The sequence below is a fragment of the Camelina sativa genome, chromosome 11 (genome assembly GCF_030686135.1).
Source record: "Camelina sativa cultivar CO46 ecotype springtype chromosome 11, ASM3068613v1".
In the NCBI taxonomy this organism is placed as follows: Eukaryota; Viridiplantae; Streptophyta; class Magnoliopsida; order Brassicales; family Brassicaceae; genus Camelina; species Camelina sativa.
The window spans coordinates 47,758,372-47,775,610 of NC_141890.1; the positions used below are offsets into that span (position 1 = coordinate 47,758,372).

General features: G+C 33.7%; 4 protein-coding genes and 1 long non-coding RNA gene across 13 annotated transcripts; 4 read left to right on the plus strand and 1 right to left on the minus strand.

The window, feature by feature from the left end:
- Nucleotides 1-379: 379 nt before the first annotated feature.
- LOC147935551 (uncharacterized) lies at nucleotides 380-1,129 on the minus strand. Its single transcript, XM_087473052.1, has 2 exons — nucleotides 937-1,129; nucleotides 380-894 (listed from the first exon to the last, which is right to left on the minus strand). Exons 1-2 carry the CDS (start codon nucleotides 1,127-1,129, stop codon nucleotides 380-382), a joined length of 708 nt encoding a protein of 235 aa, XP_087329178.1.
- Nucleotides 1,130-2,856: 1,727 nt separating this feature from the next.
- LOC147935552 (uncharacterized) lies at nucleotides 2,857-3,385 on the plus strand. The gene is made up of 2 exons (XR_015572940.1): nucleotides 2,857-2,989; nucleotides 3,173-3,385. It is a non-coding gene; the product is annotated as an uncharacterized LOC147935552 (long non-coding RNA).
- A 1,125-nt stretch (nucleotides 3,386-4,510) lies between these two features.
- LOC104726645 (F-box/kelch-repeat protein At5g60570) lies at nucleotides 4,511-6,845 on the plus strand. Its single transcript, XM_010445553.2, has 2 exons — nucleotides 4,511-4,772; nucleotides 5,109-6,845. The coding sequence occupies exon 2, from the start codon at nucleotides 5,428-5,430 to the stop codon at nucleotides 6,604-6,606; it is 1,179 nt and encodes a 392-aa protein (XP_010443855.1). The 5' UTR covers nucleotides 4,511-4,772; nucleotides 5,109-5,427; the 3' UTR covers nucleotides 6,607-6,845.
- Nucleotides 6,846-11,564: 4,719 nt separating this feature from the next.
- Nucleotides 11,565-15,143, plus strand: LOC104726646 (uncharacterized). 8 transcript variants are annotated; one of them, XM_087474944.1, is made up of 9 exons: nucleotides 11,565-11,883; nucleotides 12,506-12,581; nucleotides 12,853-13,350; nucleotides 13,424-13,583; nucleotides 13,669-13,951; nucleotides 14,075-14,147; nucleotides 14,277-14,367; nucleotides 14,453-14,532; nucleotides 14,689-15,143. In XM_087474944.1, exons 2-9 carry the CDS (start codon nucleotides 12,510-12,512, stop codon nucleotides 14,902-14,904), a joined length of 1,473 nt encoding a protein of 490 aa, XP_087331070.1. In that variant the 5' UTR covers nucleotides 11,565-11,883; nucleotides 12,506-12,509; the 3' UTR covers nucleotides 14,905-15,143. The 8 variants fall into 8 exon arrangements, with proteins under 8 accessions (XP_087331070.1, XP_087331068.1, XP_010443856.1 ...); XM_087474942.1 differs by having other exon boundaries at nucleotides 11,573-11,883; nucleotides 14,432-14,532; XM_010445554.3 differs by having other exon boundaries at nucleotides 11,855-12,170.
- A 66-nt stretch (nucleotides 15,144-15,209) lies between these two features.
- Nucleotides 15,210-16,848, plus strand: LOC104726647 (uncharacterized). Of its 2 annotated transcripts, none has more exons than XM_010445558.2 (5): nucleotides 15,210-15,395; nucleotides 15,541-15,775; nucleotides 15,872-16,047; nucleotides 16,129-16,420; nucleotides 16,540-16,848. In XM_010445558.2, exons 1-5 carry the CDS (start codon nucleotides 15,269-15,271, stop codon nucleotides 16,610-16,612), a joined length of 903 nt encoding a protein of 300 aa, XP_010443860.2. In that variant the 5' UTR covers nucleotides 15,210-15,268; the 3' UTR covers nucleotides 16,613-16,848. The 2 variants fall into 2 exon arrangements, 1 of the variants encoding a protein (XP_010443860.2); XR_015572231.1 differs by having other exon boundaries at nucleotides 15,226-15,395; nucleotides 16,115-16,420.
- Nucleotides 16,849-17,239: the final 391 nt, after the last annotated feature.

The following is a 17,239-nucleotide window of genomic DNA, read 5'->3' on the forward strand; positions in this document are numbered from 1 at the left end:
AGTTTGGATTCTTTCCAGTGGTGGCCATCTGGATCGAGACGTTTCTGATGATTCATTCCACTCTAGAGCCCTTGGAGTCGAACGTTCTCGCCATTGTAGGTTCGAATTGGAAACTGGTCTGCGAGTTTTGGGATTGTGTTGGTGATGGTCAGAAGGTCGGGATATGGTGTGTGCAGTCGGGGAAGTCCTTTGACTGAAGGATCGAGAGCCACCTTCTTTTGCTGAATGGTAATTCCTATCCTCAAATTTTATTTTCTTATCCCGATGCCCATCATAATGGTTTGGTTTTGTATGTTGTATAGGCAGCTGGGAGGGGTGGGGACCTCTAGAGGAGATGATGCTTAAGTTGGACTCCCTCCTGTGATGGCCATGAGGATATTCATAGGCTTTTGGAGCCCTGAAGTTGTCTTCTGGGGTATAATAGTTTCTGCGAATCGATGGCTAAGGACTCCTCTTCTCTTGCTTTACTTAGTCCCAAACAGTTTTTAAGTTCATGAGTGAGCCTGAGACAGTGTTGGCAATGATTTTTTAGATTCTTGTATTCCAGAGTAACAAGGACATCACTACCGTTGGGGAATTCCACCACTGTCTCCTTGGTTAGAGGTTGTAGTCCATTTATTAGGATCTTCATTCTTGCATAGGAGCTTGTGATTTCCACTTCCAGGACTGAGCCCAGTTCATCTCCAATGCTCTGGAGCATCGCATCCTGCCAGTAATGCTTTGGGAGGCCTTGAACTTCAGTCCAGAACGGAATCTTGGAGGGGTAAGACTCTGAGATTATGGGTTCCCACTTTTCTAGAATGACCATCCACTGGTCAAAGTGGTATGGTCTGTTAACTAGTACTCTTTGAAGGTCTTCTTCGTGTTCAAACTTGAATTGGAAACAGCCACGTCCTAGGTCAGCACCCACAGCTTTACCTCAGAGATTCCACCTACTGACGAGGAAAGGGAAAAGAGCATATAGTCTTTGCACTGATGGATTTGTCAGGAGCCCCATCAGAGTCAGGGTATTTTCTGCTATGAGGTTGGTGGTATCGAGATCTGGTGCTCGTATGCGCTTACGAGGAGGTGGGGAGTAACCCCTCTCGATGTTTTTACCTTTCTGGTGGTAGGGTATGCGTTCCTCCATGTATAATAGTAGATGCAAAGGGTTTCAAGGTTTAACAGGGTTTGGAAACATGATCTGTTAAAAAGGCAAGCACATAAAAGTATCAACGGGTTAAGAGAAACCTCACTACCTGAGAGCCTTTTAGAGATGGAAGCGGTTCAGATATAGAGTGAAGGAGAGGATGGAAGAGGAGGTACGGCTGTGGTCTCATCGGCGGTGAGTTTGGTCGGGGATGAGAAGAAAGAACCGTTGTATCTTACCATAGTCAACCCAAGGACCGCTGGTTGTTTACTTTTGGATTGGTTACAAATAGGTTATACCAAAAATTTTAAAGAGAAAATTCTAAAGAATCATATTATCTAACTTACTATATTAATTTCATTTATTAAATTATTCATCAAATAAAATCTTTTGATATCTAAATTAACATATTAATTTGTTAATTATCATTATACTTCACCTCACATTTTTATATATGAGTCTATTTTGTGAAACAAATAAATTATCATATTATTTATTATAATTAAAAAATAGTTTTATTTTCGGATATACCATAAGTTGAATTTTTAAAAACAAATATAATGGTTCAATCTATAAAAGCTTTAGTAATATTATTCTTCAAAAATAATATCTATTGAATTAAAAAAAATTCTGAGTACCGGGTCAAAATTTGAATATTTAAATTCAATTTCATATTTTTTTTTGTTGAATTTTCTAATTTTATATAATATAATAAACTTTAAATAATTTATTTTGAAATATTTTTAATATATTGAAACTTGATATAAAAGTTAGAAACTATAAACACTCTAAATTGATTTGTTATAGCAATCTCAATAATATGAAAGAATTTCAAGAAACCAAGTATATGAAAACAAAATGTATAACAATATAATAAATTACTCATAATATAATAACTCGCTTTTTAAAAACCAAATTTACAAATTATGTCTTATAATGACATTCAAGTCATGATGTAGAATGTACATTGTTGAAATAACTTTACATATATAACCTAATACAACATATTAAAATTTTATTTTAAAATATAAAATATACAAAATTTTGTATAAAATAAAATTTAATAAGTGTTACAGCACGGGTACTTATCTAGAATCATTAACAATATAAAACTTACAAAATATGTGTCTTTTTCAAGCCATCATATTTAGCATATGATTTTATTGCATAATGTTTTATCCAAAAAACTTTAAAAAAACAATCACATAAATTATATTTTATATAAAAACTACGATATAAATAAAATGAATTTCAACTCGTGCTCTAGCACGGGTCTTAATCTAGTCTAAGTTAAAAAGAAAAAAAAAGAATTGATTAATTGTTTGTTTGGTGACATATATTGTAGGATAATGTTTTCTAAGATTAAAGTGTAATGCATTGAAATTTTAAGTCTTGAGGCATTTTAAAAAATATTCTCATTTGTTTATTAATACCAATGACAAATGATGTATATTCTACTTAGGGGAAGCTATCTTCATTTTTTCCCCCGAAATCCCAAATAACATTGGTAGGATGTCATAGATGATAATAATCATGTACGTAATTATTATTTATGTAATTTAAATGATAGTATGCATGTACAGAGATCTAACAACTATAATTGTGTTGACAAAAAAAAAAAAAAAAAAAAAAAAACAACTATAATTTAAATGATAGTATGCATGTACAGAAATCTAACAATTATAATTGATCAATCTATAAAAGCAACCATCGGCTTTTAGTTTATTCATGCTTTGGGTCGAAAATAGTTTGAATATCAATTTTTAAGCAAAAACAAAAGCCATCGGAAAATGGTGTCGATTCGATTTGTAGCTCTTCTCGTTATAGTTTCTCTCTTTATTAACAATGTGCAATCCGCTCGTGAGATCTCTTTCCTCTCTTGATTTTTACATATAACCCAAAAGAGATACTACTTGTTTCTGTATCAATATGAACATCTGATGTATCGCAATATTCAAGTTAATGCAGTATTCAATTTGTTATTAACTAGAACAATATATTATCATTATGATTAAACAGCTTGTATTATGATTGATGAATCAGGAATTATGGATTCGTCACAAGACTGTGATTTCAAAGGACCATGTCAAACAAAAAAAGATTGCTTCTTGAGCTGTGGAGGCACACCACCCTATAACAATATTTTGTGTGTGCCTAATGGATTTCATCATGTATGTTGTTGTATTCCAATGTAATGTAACTTGATTGAGATATCATTATATTTTTAAAACTAATTAGAAAAAACAGTTAATAATGTATTATTTCTTATATTTGGTTGATTAGATGTCTTGAGAAAAATTCTATAAACTGTTTAACTATAAAAAATGATACATTATTAAAATACTACAAAAATATTTCATAATATTATAACTTGAAACAAAAAAAAATCTTATAATATGAAAGGCATGAAGTATAAAATAAAAATAAAATATATTTTTTTTACATGTGTCTGTGATCTCATATCGATAAATTGACATGTATTGTGATCATGTTGCCGACTTATTTTGATATGTGTTAATTTCTCAAATCAATAAATTAACATATGTCATTGTTAATGATGAAATATTAAAAACTAAATTTTTTCTATAAGAAGATTATTGATTTTAATTTTTATAATTTTTGACACATGTCAAAAAAATTATATGCATATTTAAATGTTGACATGTGTTAAAAATTATAAAAAGAGAAATTAATAATTTTATTATATATAAAGTTTATACTTTATACATATCTAAGATTGTAGATACATAATTAAGACATGTATATTATTATCATTTAGATATGTATACATGTACATGCATATATTACATGTATATATAAAGTTTATACATATCTTAAATTAAATATGTATAAACTTTTAGAGATATCGTTATATTTAAAAAAAATAAGAATTAAAAAGCCAATTAATAATATATCATTTCTTATATTTTTTTTCCGATTAGATGTCTTCAAACATTTTATAGTATCAAGAATAAAATCATGATTCATGAACTTAAAATAATCGTTAACTAAGTCTTATGCATGTATGAATATTCTTCTAAGTTCTTTATCTTACCGAAGAAATGCAAACTATAAGTCCATATATCTTTGCTAGATTTTTTTTTTTTTTGGAAATATATATATAGTTTAAGTTGCATACGTTGATGAGTGATTGAGTGGATCAATTAATTAAAGTAAACATGATAACCAAAATTTAACCAAAAAACATGGTAAACAAAAGAAATTTAACAAAATTGTTGATCGAACGAACACAATTCTGATAGAATTAGAACATTTGTATATTTTGGGGGTCAAAACGGATAAAGTTTTAAAGTTAAGGATTAAAATGAAAGAAATTAAAAGAAAGCCTTTTTGTTTAAATTAAAATTTTATTTTCGGAATAGACAGACATTAACTAGCTTATTGGTCTCTTGTTTGGTTTCACTTGTTGGTATAACCCTACCCTCTTCTTCTACTTCTACTTCTACTTCTACTTCTACTTCTACTTCTTCTTCTTTCCACTCTCTCTCTCTCTATCTCTTTCTCTCTCTCTCTACCTTTTGACTATATGCTGGTCGCCGGCGAAATATTGAACGTGTGATAACTTTTTCTGGGGATTGATCCGAGAGACAACGGCGAGAGATCTAAATCCACCATTGGAGGGGTAAGCTTATGGATGAATTAGCCTTCTCTCTGTTTTTTTTTTTTTGAATGATTTATTAATCCTCTTCTGCTCGGTGTGATCTTGGTATTTGGATCTGAGTCCCATTAGTAAATTTCAGATTTTTTATTTTTTAATTATCGGATTCGGATCTGCTTTTTTCTCTTGTTCATTATTTTGACTTTGGATTTGAAGAAACGATCTCGAAACTAATCTATTTGGATCGGATTTATATTAAAGATACGATTTTTTTTTATTTTTTTTTTGATATTTTTCTTCGTTTGGTTTGCTTAAAAGTCTTGTTGCAGATTCTGACATTGTGTTATATCTAATCTGCAGATTAAATCCAAATTGGACAACTCAATGGTTTGGGGTTTGAGGTATATAATGTTTTTAATTGTTTGAAGATTTTGATGGACGAAGTAGTACTAGTAGTAGTAATAAAGAGATGGAGATTGTTTTGGAGCAGCAATCGAAATCTTTATCTGGATACTGGGACAAGTGTTGCCCATTTAAGAAAGACTCGTTTTTTATGATTGGAGAAGAAGAAGAAGAGTCTTAGAACAGAATCTGTTGTTTGTATTTGAAATAGTTGTTTTTTTGGGTTTTTGGGTTTGGATTCTTTGTATTGAAAATATAGGGTATTTAACATTTAATAATGGCTGCTGAAGAACATTCGAATAAGAGAAGAAGAGTCTACTCTTCTGCTTCTGCTTCTGCTTCTGCTTCTGCTTCTGTAGTTGTGAATTCCAGGGAAGGAGATGATCATAGCCTCAGGTTGGGATCAAGTGACTTGCTTCTCCCTGGTCTTATCGATGATGTTGCTCTAAATTGTCTTGCTCGGGTTCCTAGATCAGACTATCCTTCCTTGTCTCGTGTAAGCAAGAAGTACAATAAGTTGGTCAACGGTGGACATTTGTTTGGCCTTAGGAAGGAGCTGGGGATTGTGGAGTATCTTGTTTTCATGGTTTGTGACCCGAGGAGAGGTTGGTTGATGTTTTCTCCTATGAAAAAGAAATGGATGGTGTTACCTAAAATGCCCTGTGACGAGTGCTTCAACCATGCTGATAAAGAGTCTTTGGCTGTAGACGACGAGCTTTTGGTTTTCGGGAAAGAGTTGTTTCAGTTTGCTATTTGGAAATACAGTTTGAGGTCTCGGTGTTGGATCAAATGCGAAGGTATGCATCGTCCTCGCTGCTTGTTTGCATCTGGAAGCCTCGGCGGGATCGCTATAGTTGCTGGTGGAACAGATTTGAATGGGAATATATTAGCATCAGCTGAGCTTTATGATTCTTCTTCAGGGAGATGGGAGATGCTTCCCAATATGCATTTCCCTCGAAGACTTTGCTCTGGATTTTTCATGGATGGTAAGTTCTATGTGCTTGGAGGCATGTCAAGCCCTAATGTATCGGTTACTTGTGGGGAGGAGTTTGATCTGGAGACAAGGAAATGGAGGAAGATAGAAGGAATGTATCCGAATGTAAACCGAGCTGCACAGGCTCCACCTCTTGTTGTGGTGGTTGAGAACGAGCTATTTACGCTGGAGTACTTAACGAGTATGGTGAAGAAGTATGATAAGAAGAAGAACAAGTGGGAAGTCATGGGAAGGTTACCACAGATGGTGGACTCGTCAAACGGTTGGGGGTTGGCGTTTAAACCGTGCGGGGACCAACTGTTGGTGTTTTGTGGGCAACGAGGTCCTCATGGGGAAGGCATTGTGGTGAATTCTTGGTGTCCAAAATCAGGAGCTAAAGATGGAAACTTGGATTGGAAAGTGCTTGGAGTTAAAGAGAATGTTGGTGTGTTTGTGTATAACTGCGCAGTGATGGGTTGTTAAAAAAGGAAACCATCTTTGTTACTTCAACTTGGAAAGTTGAGGGTTTCTTTTTTTTTTATTACATCAGATCTATCTCTGGTTCGTTCTTCTTCTTCTTCTTCTTCTTCTTCTTCTCTATTTGACTGGTCTTTTAGTTTATTTTGCTCTTGGGGATCATAATGCTTCTATTGTCTGTTCTGTGTTTAATTTTTGTGGGTAAATTGGAAAAAAAAAAAGTGAAAATTCATTACTCTGCAAAATGTTTTTCCCTGTTTGTACTTTGTTCATCATTTACTGAATGAGAAGAGAAAAAAAAAAATCCACAATGTGTACTTGCTTTACTGAGAGTAGGATTGTTGTGTTAGTTGCGGTTTTTGTAGTTGTGGGATTGTGAAAACTTACGAGTCTTTTCATATGGAAGAAGTGAAAGCAATAGACTTTAATGGGAGGTTCATGATCCTATGACCAGTCTTAGGAGACCCCCACACGACCCACAGCCGGAGGAAAAGGAGAGACTTCGAATCAGGATTTATTAGGGATGTTAAGATGGGTCAGCAAATCCATTTAAATGGGTATGTTAAATTAAAATGAACCATTTATACCCATTTATCCATTTATGGGAAAAAATTAAATGGGGTTAAATGGATTTCCCGTTTAGTCCCATTAATTATATGGGTTTTGTTATAAATAAATGGGTACCTATCTAGATCTATTTATGTTGATATTTTTATTAAATATTTATTATATAAAATTATATTTTTTTTGCTAAAATTGTAAAATCACATTTTTCCTCTAAAACTGTAAAAAATGTGTTTTTCCGCCATAATTGCAAAATCACATTTTTCCGCCAAAACCGCAAAAATGTGTTTTCCCGCCAAAATTGTAAAATCACATTTTCCTGCCAAAACTGTAAAACTGTATTTTCCCGCCAAAACCGTAAAAACGTGTTTTTCCGCCAAAATCGTAAAAATGTGTTTTCCCGCCAAAACCATAAAAACGTGTTTTCCGGCCAAAATCGTAAAAAAAAAGTGTTTTACCGCCAAAATCACAAAGCCACAAAATTGCACATTATCACCAAAATTATATACGCAAATGGCTTTAATAGGTTAAATGGGATAATGTACGTTTAAATGGGTATGATTAAATGAATTTCAAATATATATGGATTTAGATGGGTTTATACTTAAATGGGGTGGGTTTAAATGGGATGAGTTTAAATGAGGTAGATTTACCCATTTTAACATCGGTAGGATTTATGATTCTTCAATGTTTTTAACAAAATAAAAAAAAATAGTGATATGATTTGTTTCGAGAATTTAATGCAGTCAATAGTATTTTTTTAAATAGTACTATTAGAAACAGTTTCGATCTATTCCGAAGAGTACGTACGTTGTACAAATTTGAGTATGAAATTTCTTCAGTGAGCTGATAAATTATTCATGTGATGCAGTCATCAGTACACATGTGTAATCTTGGTAGTAAGTTCAGTCAGTGTGGTACAACTTAGTTCAAAAATTGTAGCGGCAAAGGGAAACAAATGTACTTTGTTAACTTATCAGGCAGGAATCGCCATCTCAACCACACTACCCACAGAAAATAATGCAGCTTCATGATTTCAATATTTTTAGCCCATTATTTATAAACGGGCCTTGTGGCTTGTACTGCCTGTGGACTACTTACTTGGAATCTAAAAGTTTTTTCTCGACAGGTCTGCAATACTACAAGACACAAGTATAGGTAGCTTGTGTGCTGAGCTACTGAGAAAGAAGAGGATAATGACGTTTTCGGATCTGATGGATTGGATTTTCGCATTTTCCAGTTTGGTCATTTATTCCCAAGGGGACCAACCTAGTATTTGCAACTTTTTGCATGCGTGAAAGTTAACCTCAAATATTGTAGCTAGGTTTGTCATGGTCATGGAAGTTACAAATAATCCACTATATTTATGGAAATTTCAAGTTTGCAGTCGATTCCATAGGCTAAGTATAATAATGTTATAGCTTGAGAGTTTGATTGAAAATATCACTTTAACAAAAACCTAGTACCTGTTATGAATCTATTAAGTCATATCCTTACTTAGAATTCTAAGAATTAAAATCCTATTAATAAATAAGGATGGTCCAGTAAAGTTAAATAAACTTCAATAAATGTACTATAATTTAAGATTTTTTTTGGGAATAATTTAAGATTTTAGAAAAGATAAGACAAAACTGTACGAAAAAGACAAAACTCTATGGCCGTGTCAAAAACCCCAGTTATATATATAGGTCGTTTGTTAATTTACGTAGGCTCTTCTTCTATAGAATCTTCAAGTTGATTCTTTTCCCCCTCCCCAACAATGTGGGTCTTCGAGCTAGCTTGACCTTACGTATAGTCGTATACACACACACACAAACTTTATTTCTAAGATTTATTACATATATGGGGTAGTTCAGAATTCATGCACAAGCGCAAAACTATAAAGCACCCTACATTATATTAATAAGAGATGCTGGAGATTTAGTCAATGTATATGTATATATCATTATAGTGTGATTTTATACAATAGATTTAAAACAAAAAAAAATCAATATTGAAAGTTTAGTACACCTCATCCAATCCCGCTCAGACAAAAAAAAACTGAGATAAAAAGATTTTGCATGGTTTAAGGCCCTGTAACTTCCAATCTAGTAGGTTTAATATTTGTTATTTTTGAAGTTTAAGTGACTGCCAAAAAAAAAATTCTAAATATTATTGTTCATACAAAACGTTATATCAAATAAACTTTATCACACTGTGGAATACAGAAACATGTATTAGTTTTCATTATAGTGAGTCGTCATTAATGGTACGTAATACATGCTAAAAGAAACTTGTTGTATATGATAAATATGTAAACATTTTTTTTTTGTTAAAGGATTTAACATGTAAGCATAATCCTTGAATATATCATTACCACCAAACAAACAAAAAACTTATAATGATGTACATACTTTGTAGCTAGAGAGAGAGCGAGATTGCCTACCAATATGCTTTAGCTTTGCCTTTTGTGTCGGCCAATTCTGGTAGATTTGGATCACTTTGGTATCTACTTTCACGTAATCGGTAGGTTTGGCCATTCAGATATAAAAACATCCAAATCAGAATACTCAATTTAGTTCATTTTTCATTTCATACGTACATAGCTGGAAATATATCCGTGGATAGAAAATTGTTTTTAGTGATAAACATAAATCTTCTTTAACGTCCAATTTTTGGAAACTTTCTCAAGTTTTTCTATATTCACAAGTTTTTTCCTCAACCAAAAAGAAAATCAATACTAGTAACTGACTATATATTTTGTGTTAAATTTCACCGTTATTTTGTGTTGTCCTTCAAACTTATAAGAAGGAAGGACAACACAATCACATAAAAACAGAAGAGACCTCTGCTGCAACACAATCACACAATCACATAAAAACAGAAGGAAGGACAACACAATCCAGAGCAGATTTATAAGAAGCTTCCAATCACATAACAAAATCTAGTGAATTCGTCTCATATTGGAAACATAGAGATCAAGTTAGCTTTATTGGATATAAAGCAAATTAAAATCTTCAGTCTAACACCTCCGATAAAGATTGGTTGTTTTGAATTCAAGTCAAAATTAGCTTTATTCATGAGTGTGATTACTCGTACAATGTTTTGAAAAGCAGAGATTCTTCGTAAGAAGCAAAATATGTAAAAATAAAGCCGCTTTTATTTTGGGGTATCATTCCAAAGCCGAATTCAAATAAATAATATCGACTTTTCTCCTTCTTTAAAACCAGCAATTACAAAATGTTTACATGACTAAACTTTTTTTAGGTTCATGTACGTGTTTGTGGCTATTCATTATCAAGCAATATTAGCTGTCACCAGAAAAGCAATACTGTATTATACTTCATACAATATTAAGTGATTTGAAGACGTTATAATTAAATTATTAATCAGCCGAAATCTTGGGTTAGTCTACGAAAATAGTAAATTTGTAGCTCCGTTGGCTTAACTCAGTAACATGTAATCTAGGTTTTAGAAATGAATTATATAGAGGGCTATTTCAGCTTGGAGGATATATATTGCTACATGAATTTAATTAAAACGAAAAACTTAAACAATGTCAAATCACATCATATTTGATCATTTCTATAGTTGTCGTATAGAATAATTGTTTAATGAAATAGATAACGTATTATCTGCGCCACCTAACTAAGCACAAACTTCACGCATGATCGTGATGTATGAAAAATTCCGATCCTAACATCAAACAACCTTTCCTAAACCTAATGCATCACTAGCAACCTTTAATAATCAAGGTTTCTTACATAAAATACTACTAATATGAATCTTGCCAATTAATATTTATCTAATTATATCTAGCTAGCCATATCACGTTATTTAATGTTCTATATAAATAAAAATAAAATTACAAAATAGAGACAAAAATAATAGTTTTCAGAAAACATGAATTATCATCATCACTAAAAGTTGCTTTAATCAAAGATTAAAGGGATTCAGTTAATCCTCCCAAATTGGTGTCTCGTCCGTTGATGAATCCAAAACTATGTGTTAATTAAACGTAATTTATATTAGATACATCAAACACCTAATTGTGGAAACGAAAATTTCAGTCACAATTAATCTCTTCATGGAAACCGTTACACGGTTCTGGAGGTGACTAAATAAAATAGACATGATGAGAACAAGAATACAAATGCAGGTGTTACATCAAACTTGAGTGATTTGATCAAAAGCAAAAATTCAATAAGATATTTTAATTGAAAAGGAAAAGAGAAGAAAAGCCAACTAAATCACTAGGATATAGACAGTACACATGTCATACATTCTCACTTGAGTTAGTTAGTACAATGTAAAAAATTACACAATTTTGTTCTGTCTGTCGTATCATATTGTGCCGCGCCCGCATCAAAGTAACACGCAGCACACATTATATAAGTGTCGTTCTCCAATTGTATTTTTATAAGTGTCTACCACTTTTTTTCCCGAATAATTTGTGAGAGAATATAGCATCGCAAATATTTGAAGCCTAATTGCTTCAACTGCTATATAAGTCAAAAAAAAAAAAAAAAAAAAAAAAAAAAAAAACAAAACAGATGTTAGGATCAGATTTGATATAAATGAATAAGCCCAACACTAGTGACTTATATCATCCAGAAAATAAACTGAAATTTTACATTGGGGTAAGAAAAAGAAGAAAAAAAACTCGTAATGTTTTTAGCCTTTTTGTAGCTAAGGCAAGAAGAGGATGAATATGAGAAGAAGGAAGTGTATGTAGGCAAGGCAAGGCCCATCTCTTACTCTATCTTTTTCATAAATGAGAATCATGCTTTTCTCTGTCTCTCTCTCTCTTCTTTTTTTCTCATTCATTCTTCTTCCTCATTTACAGCCCGATTCCACTATCTTCCTCATAATCATAAGTAATGCACTAATCTCGAGAAGATAAAACAAACAAACACCTCTCTCTCTCTCTCTCTCTCTCTCTCTCTATCTCTTTTGTTTCTTCCGTTTCAAAGTTTATTCCTTTTGGGCGGGTTTTAAGGAAAAATTTGGAATTTTTCTCTTTTTGGGTACGTTTCTTTAGTTTCTGAGCTTCTTCTACTTGTGGGTTTTTTTTGGTTTGCTTTTTGTTGTATCTAGTTCTAGTTACTGTGTCACGCTTTTCTCTAGCAAACTTTGATGCTTCCTTACTTGATGACTATATAACAAGATTTATTCTGAGCTTTTCGGTGTCCTTCCTTCTAATCAAAGTCTTTCAATTTTTTTTTCTTCTCTATCTTTAACGTTGTTTTGAGTTCATTTTCTCTTCCTTTTACTTCTGCGTTTGGTACAGAGTATTTGAATTTTTTTGGGAATATTAAAGGTTGCCTTAAAACTGAAATCAATCTCTTGCTGTTTGTATTAGTGAGATGGCAACTGAGGAAAAGCCTCTTAATTCTCTTGATCCAAGCCATGGTGATTCTTCTTCTGCTTCAAATCAGGTACATATTAGACATCAATTTTATGCATGTATTCAAAAAGAATGGATCTTTGTTTTCAAAGATTCGAACTTTTGAATGAATTTAGATGTGTTCTGTTTAATGGAATTGAAAAGTTTTGAGCTTTCTGTGTTAATTACTTGCCAAAAATTGCTTATTGTGTGTTTACAAAATTCAGATCAAATTTGATTAGTGTTGTTAGTTTCATCCATTAGTTGAGGAATTGCTCATAGAAACTCATTTGTTAGTTTCATCTCTGGTCTTTAATGTGAAGGCTGAAGGATCATCTGCTATAACAGAAGAGACCTCTGCTGCAAACGTTCAACAATGGAGGCGAAAGAACCTCTCTTTGCAGATACCCTCTAGAACAACTGGTCTTTCATCTGAAGATTCGGTTGTTATCAAAATGCCTCCAACACCTAGTCCAACTCCGAGGAGAGTCAACTTTTCCCTGACTTCGACTTCTCCAGGTCCTGTTGTTCCTCCTACTCCTTCTTCTGCTCTTCCGCGTGCCAAATCTTCCCTGAAGAATCTGTTGCCAAAAGCTGGGTGTAAACCAAAAATCTCTAACACTGATATCGAGAAGGGACAAGGGAATGCCTCTTCTCCTTCTGCATTGCAGGAGAAGGCTTCGATAGCGAGGTCATTATCACTTTCAAAGTTATTTACGCCTAGGATCAAGAGAACTTCATCTCTACCTGTGACTCCTATTATTCTTTCACACTCTGAGTCAGCTCACGGAGGAAGCAGTGTTGCTCCTCCAACTCCAAGCGTAAGCTTTCTCTTGTATCATTTTCAGAGAACCTTACTATTTTGTTTAGGTACTTATATACTTGGTATTGCAGAGCAAAGGGAGTGTGCACATAGCTCGCTCTCGCTCTGTGCCTGTTAATGACAAGGAACTAAGTCTTAAGGGAATGGAGTCGTTCTTTAGAGTAATCCCTTCGACTCCTCGTGTTAAAGAAGGAGACATTTTCTCAAATGCATCAGAGGCTGCTGATACTGGTAAGTTCTATGATTTTATTTCTTTTCTTGTTTCTTAGATATTTGTTTATTGGACACAACAAATCTATCTTAATGTATTGAACAGAAACAGGTGATGCTGATGGAGAAGATATACCTGAGGATGAAGCAGTTTGTAGGATTTGTTTAGTAGAGCTCTGTGAAGGAGGAGAAACCTTAAAAATGGAGTGTAGTTGCAAAGGAGAACTTGCTCTTGCTCACAAAGATTGTGCTCTTAAATGGTTCACCATAAAGGGTAACAAGACCTGTGAGGTTTGTAAACAAGAAGTTAAGAACTTACCTGTAACACTCTTACGTATACAAAGCCTTCGAAATTCTGGTGTTGTTCAGCTAGATGTCACTGGGTACAGGTAAAATACGCTTACATTCTCATTCTTGGTACAAATTGTGAACTTTGTAGTATCCAAAAAATTCAAACTCTCTTATGGTTAAATAGGAAACTTTGCCTGAATCTATTCATTATATCTCAACAGGGTGTGGCAAGAGGTACCGGTTCTAGTAATTATCAGCATGCTCGCTTACTTCTGCTTCCTCGAGCAGCTCTTGGTAAATTCATCTCTACTATTTATAATCACCCTTAAGGCCTTAAAACGACAAGCTTCCGGATATAGACATACTACATATACAGAAATATTACAGACAGATATCAATAACATGAAGTCTTATTTCCACCAGGTTGAGAAGCTGGGTACAGGTGCAATAGCGATATCTCTGCCGTTTTCTTGTATTCTTGGTCTTCTTGCATCCATGACCGCATCAACCATGGGTAGGTCTTCTTTTGGAAGAAAAACTCTTCTCAATGTGTTCCTCCACTCTAATACGTTTGTTAGCTCTGGAATATTCCTATGCAGTTATGAGAAGATTTGTCTGGATTTATGCATCTGTCCAGTTTGCTTTGGTGGTTCTCTTCGCCCATATATTTTATTCCGTGGTTAGTACTCTTCAACACATCTTCCTTGAAGCTAAAGAACTTGCCAGCTTCTGGTTTAGCTGATAAAGATAGAGACTTTTGAGATCTCTTGGAGCAAAAAATCGACTAAACACAAATTTTTGTTGTTTCTTAAATCGGATCTCTTGGTGGTTACAGGTGAAGTTGCAGCCAGTTCTGTCAGTTCTTCTATCAACATTTGCTGGATTCGGTGTCTGCATATGCGGGAGTTCAGTGATGGTTGAATTCGTGAGATGGAAACGAAGATGGCGAGCCAGAAGGCTAGAACAACAGCTAAACCAGGCTCAGACGTTGACACAACCACCCCAACAGCTGGATGCAACAACCTCTCGACATCATCCAAATACCTCGTAGAGCCAGGAAGTGGGAAGATGATTTCACATTTATATTGTTAGTTCAGTTAATGTTATGTAATGATTTGTATAAAAAGAAAAGAGAAAGTGATCAAGGAACGCTTCAAAGATTGTTCTTTTTGTTTGTTTTGCTTCCTTTGCATATACACAGTTTGTATTGTTGTAAGTTTGTAACTTCGATTTGCTCAATCTCTGCAAATCAAAGGTTTGTAGTAGTATTGGTTTTTTTAACTTCTTTAATTTTTTTTTTTTTTTTTTGTATATTAAAATATTTAACTGAAAATTATCATATTAAAAAAAAAAATTGTCACGGGGCAATCACGTGCCCAGTTTCTTTCAAAACTCTTCTTCTCTGTTTCTAACTTATGTGTTGCCGTCTTCTCTTCTCGACAACGTATGAGATTTATACAACGACGATGAATCTCTCCACGAGGCTCGTTGAGAAACTTCCCGGAATCTTACCGGCGCCGTATTCTCCTCTTCTCCGTAAAGGTTGGTTTTTTTCAATCTGTTCTGCTTTTGGTTTTCTGAGAAAATTTGGATTTCAATTCAAAGGAATAAAAAAAAAGATAAAACTTTTAGGTCGTAAGGTCCAATTTCGAATTATCCATTATTCATGAGTGTGTGTGTGTATTAGGAGTCTCCGAGTTAAGATTCTTTTCGATAGCTAATCACAGTAGAAGATTGAGATGGGGATTACAAAAGAAGATGGTTTGGAGTTTGGAGAGAGCTGAAACATGTGTAGTGAGCAATTCATGTTTAGTTCATCCTGCAACTGAAGCCTATGCACAAGAAGCTATTGAAGCAATCAAATCTGAGAAAGTTATAGCTGTACCCACTGATACGCTTTATGGCTTCGCTTGTGATGCTTGGTAATATGAATAAAAAAATCTTCACTTTATTTAGCTTGCAATGAGCTTTTACCTTTACCTGGACTAAGTTGTGATTGTATATGTAACATAAAACAGTTCGTTAGAAGCGGTGAACCGGATTTATGAGATCAAAGGGCGTAAGCTAACAAGCCCTTTAGCCATATGTGTTGGCGATGTATTAGATATCAAGAGAGTTGCTACAACGAATCACTTACCTCATGGTTTACTCGATTCGCTCTTGCCCGGTCCAGTCACTCTCGTACTTCAACGAGGTTTGCATCTTCTTCTTAAAGTGGTTGCATCGATATGATCCCCTTTTATGTGAGAGTGTTCTTGTAGTGTTTTTAAAACAGGTGAATCAAGCATTCTTGAAAAGTCTTTGAATCCCGCGATTGATACTATTGGAGTAAGGGTACCAGATTGTGAGTTCATTAGGGAAGTATCGAGAGGTTCGGGGAGTGTGTTGGCTCTTACAAGTGCTAACCTAAGCGGTGACAGAAGCAGCGTTTGTGTTAGAGATTTTGAGAATCTCTGGCAGCATTGTGCTTATGTCTATGATGGTGGTTTGCTTCCATCAGGTCGAGCAGGATCTACAATAGTCGATCTGACTAATGTGGGAAAGTATAAGATCATTAGACCCGGAAGGTAATGCAATTTGTTGATTAGATAAGTTAATGTGGTTTGATGGATTTAAAGTTTAAATCTTTGTGGGGGTTTTTGAGCTTAATTCCTCCCAAAATACGTTGTCTTTGTTGTTAATACAGCGCGAAGCATGCAACAGTGGCGATTCTTGAAAGGTATTTGCTAGAGGAAGAACAAGAAGAAGAAGACCTTTAAGAGAAGAAAGCTAAACTTGCAAAAGAATCTGAGAGTATGCTTTACTTCTTACTAGATTTTTTGGTATGTATGTTTTTTGTTGTAATACGAGAAGATTGTTGTTGGTTTAGATGACCGTGTGCTATACCTACCTACCTCCGGTTCTCGTGGTACACGCATGTGTGGACCGGTTTCATAATTTTTAGTCAAGTTTGTTATTGGGAAAAATGCAAAAAAAAAACCTAAAGTTATTTTTATTTGGACATTGTTTTGAATTAGAATAAAAATACATTAAATAATAAAAATATGTTATTTAAAACCCAAAATGATAACTGTTGTTATTTTCGTACCTACGATTTTGCGGAGAAACGACGATTAGAGAGGAGGAAGAAGAGAGATAACTGGTTTAACTTCTGGTTTGACATGGTTAACAGAAACTAGAAATTTTTATATTAAAAATAATAATTAATTAGATAACCAGGATAAAATTGGAATTTTGATTTTGTTGTAAAATCGTAAGTATGAAAATAACAGCATTTATTTTGAGTTTTAAATGATACGTTTTTTTATTTGATGTATTTTTATTCCAATCCAAAACAATTAGATATTAAACGTCCAAATAAAAATAACTTCGGATTTTTTTTTGAC